Raw genomic sequence first — 9,457 nt, 5'->3', positions numbered from 1 at the left:
TCCAAGACCCAGGGCCACTTGGGCTCACCCGGGCCTAGGTGCACGAGGCCTCACCCGGATCCAGGGACACATGGTCTCACCCGGACCCAGGGACGCTTGGCCTCTCCCAGACCCAGGGCCACTTGGGCTCACCCGGGCCTAGGTGCACGAGGCCTCATCCGGATCCAGGGACGCATGGTCTCGCCCGGACCCAGGGACGCTTGGCCTCTCCCAGACCCAGGGGCACGTGGCCTCACCCGGGCCTAGGTGCACGCGGCCTCACCCGGATCCAGGGACACATGGTCTCGCCTGGACCCAGGGGTGTGTGGGCTCTCCCAGACCCAGGGGCGCTTGGCTTCGCCCGGGCACGGGATCCAGCGTCATCCGGGTCCAGGTGCACTTGGCCTCACCCGGACCCGGAGTCCGGCCTCACCTAGACCCAGGGGCATGTGGCCTCACCTAGACCCAGGGACGTGAGGCCTCACTTATACCCAGAGGCGTGTGACCACACCCGAGCCCAGAGGCGCGCAACCCCGCCCGTACCCGGGCCTCAGCGGGGCCCCGTCTTCCCGATCCCAATTCCTGCCGGTCAATCCCCCCTCAGCAATTCCCCTTGCCATCCTTCCAGAGCTCCAGTATGGCTGCTGCAGAACTCGTCGGGCGGCGGCTCAGCGAAGCTCCGGTGCACCCGGTGCATGGCGGTGGGCCAGTCTGGCGTCGCTGCGTCGGCCCTTGGGTCTGCATCGGTGGCCGGTCGCCGAGCATGCGCACCTGGCCACTTCCGGGGCGTTGAGATTCTTGACGGACTCAGAGGTCAGCAAGCGCGGAGTCTCCCACCCCATGTCTCATAGGGGCTCGTCTGTCCGTGCTTGGCTGCCAGTGGAGCCGTCCCCTCAGCCGGAGACCGCCGGGGGAACTGTGCCGAGCACGTTCCAGGCCGCTGTTGTATCGCCTGAGCCATAGTTCTTTTGTGTCGCCTGAGCCGTAGTTCTTAAAGTGTGGTCTTTGGGTCACCGGCATCAGCATCATCCCACATACCCCTCTTTTATTCTAGTTGTATAGCATCTACTCAGCCAGCCCTATGGTGGTCTTGGATGGTGTCTGCTCTGCTGTCTTGTCGTAGTCTCAAAGTTGTTGTGGTAGGCAACAATCAGGCTTCCGCCCTATGCCTCCATCTTGGTCCTCCTTTGTATAGTTAAGTCTTGATTGTTGTTGGTGTCACTGGGGGGGGCTCTCTTTGTCTATAAAGGAAGAGTTGCTGTGCAGGAGACACGTTTATGGGCCGAGTCTTGGTGCAGCAAAGCTTTGGCGCTCACTGAATATTCCCGTTGAATGTGTCCCTTATGCACGTGGTTGAAATCTGGTGTCATCTCCCACAGACCACTAGATGCCCTCGTTTCTGGGTCTCCAATGGGGTGTAGATCAGCTACTGCCTTAGGCACTCAGCAAGGATTACAGCAAAAACTGTAGTTTCTTCCTCCTGTCTGAGTGGCCCTGGAGCAGTCTGACTAGAACAGCAGATCATCTGGTCCGCTGCCAGAGGGCAGGCCACCCACATGTATAAGCCGTTGCTTGGGGCGCAGGTGTGCCTGCAAGACTTGCGGGGCAGGTCTTCAAAACGTGCGGGGCGGGTCCCAGGGCGGGGCGGGGTCTCAGGGCGCCAACAGGCCATGGTGCGGCGAGCCGCGATGGCTGTGAGTCTGGTCCTTCTGCCTTCCACGTATCTAAGTCCCCTCGTTCCGCACTCCAGCGCAGCAAACACTGATTGCTGGGCGCACCTCCGCAAGAGTCCCGCCTCTCCCCGCAGGCATCTGGGTCTCCCGGGGTTCGCCAGAAGATGGGTTTCAGGGTGATGGAGAGCTAATCTCCCTTAGGTTTGGAACAAAAGCCCCTTTCCCCCGCCACCAGCCAGACCCACGCACCTCCACACCTCATCCCCTCCGATTTCGCTGGGTGCGAGGCAACAGAACAGCCTTTAACCTCCGCCGCTATCTTTTTCAAACTTCTCAATTTGTACTTCTTAATCCCTTCATTTCAGTCAACTCTACTGAAGTCTAGCGCCGCCGGGAGGTGCACGGAAAGGGCGCCCGGGCCTCCGTCCGGTGCGCGGTGCGCGCGTCCCGCGGAACCAGGCGCGCGAGGGCCGCGCGGCTGGGACGGGCGCTGGGCGGCCGCCGAGCTCCAGGCACCGCCATCGCCGCGTTCCGGACGTCGCCGCCGCGGCGTCCCCCCAATTTATACTTCTTAATCCCTTGAATTCAGTCAACTCTACTGAAGTCTAGCGCCGCCGGGAGGTGCACGGAGAGGGCGCCCGGGCCTCCGTCCGGTGTGCGGGGCGTGCGGCCCGCGGCACCAGGCGCGCGGGGGGCTGCGCGGCGGGGACGGGTGCTGGGAGGCCGCCGGGCTCAGGGCGCCGCCGCTGCGGCGGCGTCCCCAGCGTCCCGGGCCGGGCGGCCTGTGGGGGCGGCGGAGTTGCGAAAGTGAGTGAGTTTCCCAGGGTTTCGCCCGGAATGGGGTTCAGTGCAATCGGAGCCGGTGCTCAGCGCACTCCGGAGCCTTTATCTCCTTCCTGCCAGTGAACTCCGGCCAGGTCATCAGCCGCCCCCTCCTCTCCGGTTCCATCCTCCCCGCAGGCGCGTGTGCTCGTGTCTCCACCCGTTTCTCCATACCTCAGGCTTTTACGGCTTCCCCGACTGTCCCCGTGGCCTTCTCCTTCCCCCCAACTGTGGGCATTTCAGTCCACCAACTTTCCTGTAGTTCTGGACGATGTCCGTTCTGACCTCTAGTTGTATTTTTGAAATTGTTGTGCCCGGCTGCAGGTTAGGTGTTTAACCTATGCCGCCATCTTGGTTTTTCCTATTCCTTTCTTATTCATTTAAAAAAATCCTCAACCAAGGATAATTTTTCCATTGATTTTTAGTGTGAATAGAAGGGAAGGGAGGAAGGAAGGGGAGAGCGAGAGCATGCGCGCAAGAAAGAGAGAGAGAAACATTGATTGGTTGCCTCCTGCATGCCAGGGGTCAAACCTGCAAACAAAGTATGTACCCTTGACCGGGAATCGAACCTGCAACCTTTGGTCCACGAGCCGATGCTCTATCCACTGAGCAAGCTGGCCAGGGCTCTATATTATTTCTTTCAACGGCATATAGATTTACAATGATCTCAAAATAAAAAGTTAAAATATAAGCATATAGATGGAAAAAGTGGTTTGGCATTTGGAAAAATATAAAATTATATCCAGAACTCACATCACACTACAAAGAATAAACTTCAAATAGATCAGGGATATAAACATAAAAAAATGAAACCATATAGGAAATCATGGGTGAATTCCTGTTTTAACTTCAGTGTTAGAAAGAACTCTCTAACTATGACCCAGAAAATGGACATCATAAAAGAAAATATTGAAAAATCTGAAATATTCAAAAGTTTGACTACATTGGAAAAGTAAAGTCAAAAGATAAGTTACATACTGGGAGAAAATATTTGTTAAATGTATCATAGATAAAGGGCTAATATTTCTGTATTAGTTTCCTAGGGCTGCCATAACAAAAATACCATAGACTAGGAGGTTTAAACAACAGAAATTAATTTTCTCAATTCTCAGAGGCTGGAAGTCCAAGATGAAGGCATCGACAGGTTTGGTTTCTCCTGAGGTCTCATCTCCTTTGCTTGCAAATAGCTGCTTTCTGTGTGCTCATATGGCTTTTTATTATTAAAAGGAATCCCTGGTGTATCTCTCCCTGTATGTCCTAATCTCCTCTTAGAAAGACAGTACTTAGATTGGAAAAGGCTCACCCTAACAGCCTCAGTTTAACTTCATTACCTCTTAAAAGGCCCTATCTCCAGATATAGTCATTCTAAGGTACTGAGGATTAGAGCCTCAACATATGAACTTGGGAAAGTGGGGGACATAATTCAGTCCATAGAATTTCTAATATCGAAAGAACCTCTTCATTTTACCATATATACAAATATTGAATCATTATGTCATACATCTGAAACTAATATAATGTCATGTCAATTATACCTCAATTAAAATAAAAAATCCTCTTAAAATTGATGGAAAGACCAAAAAACAAACAAAAATCTTGACAGAAAAAAATGGATAAAAGACAATTCACAAAAAAATATGTAAAAGTGGCCCTTAAAATGTATGAAAAGAGAAATGTATATTAATATGATCCTGAAACTGTTTATACTTTTTAATGTCAAAAATTAAAAAGTTGAACATTAAAATTAATTAAAAATTAAAATATTGTTGGTAAGACGGTGTAATGGGTAGAACGGCAACTTCAAAAAAGGTATGTCCACATCCTAATCGCTGGAACTTGTGAATGGTACTTTATTTGGGAAAATGGTCTTTATAGATGTACTTAAGGATCCTGAGGTGAGGAATTCAACCTGGATTGACTGGGTGGACCTAAATCCAATGACAGGTGTCCTTGTAAGAGTGAGGCAGAGAGAGATTTGACAAAAGGAGGCAAGTGATCATTGAGGCTGAAATTAGAGTCATGGGCCCTGGCCAGGTAGTTCAGTTGGTTAGAGCAGTGGTTGGCAAACTGTGGCTCGCGAGCCATGGTTTGCCGCTCTGTTGACTAATGAGTTTGCCGACCACTGGGATAGGGGCTTAATCACAAGGAACAACAGCCTGTAATTATTGGAATCGAGAGTCTAGGTCAGTGGTCGGCAAACTCATTAGTCAACAGAGCGGCAAACGGCGGCTCGTGAGCCGCATGTGGCTCACGAGCCGCAGTTTGCTGACCACTGGGTTAGAGCATTGTCCTGTTTCACTAAGGTTGTGGTTTCGATCCTTGGTCAGGGCACATACAATGTATGCATGAGAGGATGGAACAACAAGTTGATGTCTTTGTGTCTCTCTCTCTTCCTCTCTCTAAGCCTCAATTTTTTTAAAAAAAGGTTAACTTCTATGCTAAAACATGATTTAAAAATATTGGAATTATGGGGCCACAGGTCAAGGAATACGAGGAGCTGGAAGAGATTCTCCCCTGGAGTCTCTCAAGGGAATGAGGCCCTGTTGACACCTTGATTTTGTACTGCTGGCCCCAGAACTGTAAGAGAGAATAAATGTCTATGGTTTTAAACCACCCAGTTTCAGGGGAAGACCTGGAAAAGAGAAAGCCTGAGTTTATAAAGGCAAAAACCAATTTTTCCTATTGGCTATTTAGCTGGATATGAGGACTAGTTCAAAAAGGATTGATCAGGTCCCTGTGTGATACTCTGAGGTAAGCCTCTGCATGATAGGCGTTCCAGGATGAGCTTCTATGGCAGGCACAAAAGTCCAAACCTCATCTGGGTGTGGATGTGCCTGAACCTGACTTTCCTAATGATGTCCTGAGTCCAATTTAGAGCCCCTTGACACCGCTGATTCCATTTTCAGATGATTCTGTTCAGAATGGAGACCAGTCTTTGGGAATTCAGGCTCAAGGGATCTCAGTACTCTCCTCTAGCCTCTGAGAAGAAAGCTGCTCAAACATCTTAAACTTTTGACTCTCCACACCAGCTGAATTGCAATGGCTTTTCTCTTCTTGGAGCTTGTTTAGTCATTGCTCTTGCCACTATTCAGAGCTGTCTCCTTTCCTGCAATGAGGAAATCACACATGACTTAGAGATATAAACTCCTGTACATAGAAGAAATTGTCACCAGGCTAACGTTTAGAAAACCCTGCTCTTCCCGAATATTGAAACTATATCGTAAGCTGTGCTTGCTTACAGGTGAACTGCTGACAGTTAACCACAGCACCTACAAACAGCTCAGTGCCAGAGCCAGCCGGATCCAGATCAATGAAGATGGTGTTCAGAACCTGCTACCCCCACAACCTCCACTGACCTCCAGTGAACTTGTCCTCATATGCATATTAAAAATCACACCCAGGGGGAAGAAATGGACATTGCTAGGCACAATTAGTACCCTGCATAAGGGAGCCATAAGCACTACACATAGCCCAGCTCTCCTGGTACTGCCTACCCAACCAGTTTCTTTAACTACCCGCCCCCACCCTTACCATAGAGAAGGTACCTTTCCAACATGAGCTCATTCTGCTCCATTCCTTAATCAAAGAAAGAAGTTTTTGCTCTGCTTTATTGAACTCGGTCTCTTTCTATTTTTAGCATGAACGGTTCTTGGCAAAAGGACCTTGGATTGCCTCCCTCACCCAAAAGGGTCAGCAAAAAAAAGTGGGACTGGGCTTTGCTATGATGATGTCTATCGGGGAAGAGGAATAAAAGGGCCAGAGGAAGACCAGGTCACCTTAGGTGTCAAGCAAAAGAAGCCTCGGTAATGTCAAAAGATAGTCATTGGCACCAATTCAAAGTCAACAAGGGGTGTGACAAAGAAGGAAACTTTATTCAGTGCAAAACAGCTTAATTGTGATACAGTATGGCTGTGCAAACAGCACAGCTGTAGAACAGCTCTGGGGCCAGGTCCCTCTCCAGCTAGACAGCTTAGCACTGCTCCTCCATGGTCTGCTCAGCTCTGCTCCATGACAATCTGCTTTGTGCTATGCTGGTCTGCTCCATTTACGATGGTCTGCTTCACTCTGCTCCACTTTGTTCTGGTGAGACATCTTTGGTGACTCAGCTCAGCCAGGGGAATTCAGTCTTCATTCATTCAGAGGGGAGCTGGCTGGGCAGAAGTCCCTGATTGGTCTGTCCTCATGCAACTGAGGACTACAAATTTCACAGTTCGATTGGTCCAAAGGCACTGTCCTGATTGGTCAGAATAGAACCGCTCTAATTGGTAGGAGCAGCGCAACTTGATTGGATATGGAAACCCCTCAGTCCTATTGGTTGAACTTTCTTTTTTTTCCAAGGCAGTTGTATAACTTTATTCCACCATCAGCATTAGTTCTCGTCCACATTAACGGTCTGTAGATTTTTGAAAGTGGTGACAGGCACATAGGTGACCAATGTATACAGCTTGTTTGGTGAATCTTCATCCTCATTACGTTTTCTAGACAAACGTACCCGGATACGATATGGGACATTCCTTATTCCTTTGGCCCAGACAGCTTTGTTGAGCTTGGTGTCAATGTGCACATCTGGAGTCCCCATCTCCTTCATGGAAAATTTCTGGATCTCCTTGAGTGCTTGAGGGGCATGCTTCTTGAAACCCACGCCGTGGATGTGCTTGTGGATGTTGATGGTGTACTCCCTGGTCACCACCTCGTTGATGGTGGAGCGGCCCTTCTTCTCGCCACCCTTCTTTGTGGGAGCCATCGTGCCGGCAAGTTGGAAAGAAAAGAGGAACTCCTTTCTAAAGGCTAGCTCAGATGGCAGAAACATTGCAAGCAGACAGTCCAACAGCAGGTGTAGGCAGTTTAGTGCAGAGGTTTCTCTATGAAGTGCAGTTTGCATGAGAGGCCCTGTGCAGAAATGGCTGCTAGGCTCTGTTTTTAAAAATTTGAGCCAAGGTCTGGCCAGGTGGCTCAGTTGGTTGGAGTGTCATCCTGTATACCAAAAAGGTTGTGGTTTGGTTCAGTTGGTTGGAGCATCATCCTGTACACCAAAAAGGTTGTGGTTTCGATTCCCAGTCAGGGCACGTACCTAGGTTGTGGGTTCAGTCTAGTTGGGGTGCGTATAGGAGGCAACCATTGATATTTCTCACTCACATTGATGTTTCTCTCCCCCCTTCCTCCTTTCTAAAAAATCAATAAAAAGCATATATATAGAGCCAAGTTAGTCACCATCCCTTCTTAGTAGGTCCTTTTTACCTACCTCAGGGTTCACAGTAATAACAAAATGCAGTTCTTTGTTTCCAGTTATACAAATGTCCAATCAGTTCTTCAAAGTCTCTTGAGAGATTCATAATAAAGGAAAATACTTTCAGCAGGAAGATTATCAATAATGAGGTAAAATATTATTAATTGGTCCCAGATTGGAGAGGGTGCAGGCTGGGCTGAGGGACACACTCCACGCCTCTGGTGCACGGATTTCGTGCACCGGGCCTCTAGTAGAATATATTTTTTAAGGTATTTTATTAAAGAGAAGTTCTTTTAAAAAATAGGTAAAAAAAATTTGCTGTAATTTAACAGCTCAGCATGTTCTAAATACAGTTGGCTATAAGTGACTTCTTTTATAATGTCTTCTAACAAACTATTGGTTTCCAAGCATGTCTGTAAGTGTTATGTCTACAGAAGAAGAGCTAAGAGATTCAAACCTTGGTTTTGCTGCTTTGTTTTATATCTTCTTGACAACAAGTATTTCATTTCTGAAACATTAGCCATAATACCCTGCAACCAGTGAGAAAATCACCTTGCCCCATTAGTTTCCCTTTGGGCCTAATATCAACAGAATCAAAATTATAGAGCATAAAGTTGTCTAGAGAAAATTCATTCATACCAAGAGTTCTTGTGAATTCACAATAATTGGGACATTTGCTATAGTTAGAGTTCTTTATCAATTCCCACAGTTTATCATCTGTACTTCTCTGGAAGTCTTTGTCATGCTCTGGATTTGACCTATTTTTATTTCTCCTGTTGAATAAGAACAACTACAGAAAGGTAGCAATTATACTTATTAATCTGTTTCTTCCAAGTACACATGCATAAATTCTTGTATATTGCAGGCACGCCCAATGTCTTATACAGAAATCCCACTTCTAGGACACTTTGTCTTAGGAAGAAATAAAAATGAGCAAAAAATTATTACAAGGATGTACATTGAAGAATTCCAGATAATAAGCATAAAAATGTTCTATAATAATGTATTAAATAAAATATGACAAACTACCTTATAATTATTATTTTGTTTCCAAATTAATTATCAAAGAGATACTCATCAGGAGTGGCTTAGTGAAACAGACAGGATATGGAGCAGAAGGCATAGAGTTGGAAAGTTAAAAAATAGAATCTAGTTAAAGAATGAGGGTCTTGGAATTCAGATTCTGATTCCATCTCAGGTACTCTGCGACACTTCACTAGTTATTTCAGCTCTCTGTGCCTCACTTGCCTAATCAGTTTACTGGGTGATGACACCTCCCTCACAGGGTTATCATGAGGACTAATGAGACAATACATCCTACCTAATAATAGACAAATATGCAAATTGACCATACCTTCGCTATGCCCATGATTGGCCAGGAGGCGTGGGGGGGCGGGACTCAGGGTGGCCGGGGTAGCTGATTGGGCCAGCGGGACGCTGAGCTGTGTCGCCAGCAGCGGCACGAGCTCAGCGTCTGCACCATGGCTGTGCTGCGGCACAGAAGGGGCCTCTGGGGCAGCGAGCTGATGTCCCACCGCGTGGACCATCTAAAGCGGGGGAGCTGAGTGCCTGTCCGCTCAGGCTTCTGAAAGGCCTGGTGCACCAGCGATCGAAAGGAAAGTGTGGGAGCTGGGTGCCTGTCCACTCAGGCACCAGGTCTTTCAGAAGCCTCCGCGGCGCTGGAGGCTTTTGAAAGGCCTGGTGCACCAGCGGACAGGCACCCAGCTCCCCGCAATCAAAAGCAAAAGCGTGGGAG

The 9,457-nt window shown here is 48.3% G+C and overlaps 1 protein-coding gene across 1 annotated transcript; it reads right to left on the bottom strand.

Annotated features, from left to right (window-relative positions):
- Positions 1–6,817: 6,817 nt before the first annotated feature.
- On the bottom strand, positions 6,818–7,218 carry LOC129147808 (60S ribosomal protein L31-like). The gene has a single exon (XM_054711297.1). The coding sequence runs from the start codon at positions 7,216–7,218 to the stop codon at positions 6,844–6,846; it is 375 nt and encodes a 124-aa protein (XP_054567272.1). The 3' UTR covers positions 6,818–6,843.
- Positions 7,219–9,457: the final 2,239 nt, after the last annotated feature.

The sequence above is a fragment of the Eptesicus fuscus genome, chromosome 21, assembly GCF_027574615.1.
Source record: "Eptesicus fuscus isolate TK198812 chromosome 21, DD_ASM_mEF_20220401, whole genome shotgun sequence".
Taxonomy (NCBI): Eukaryota; Metazoa; Chordata; class Mammalia; order Chiroptera; family Vespertilionidae; genus Eptesicus; species Eptesicus fuscus.
This window is presented reverse-complemented; position numbering and strand designations above follow the sequence as displayed.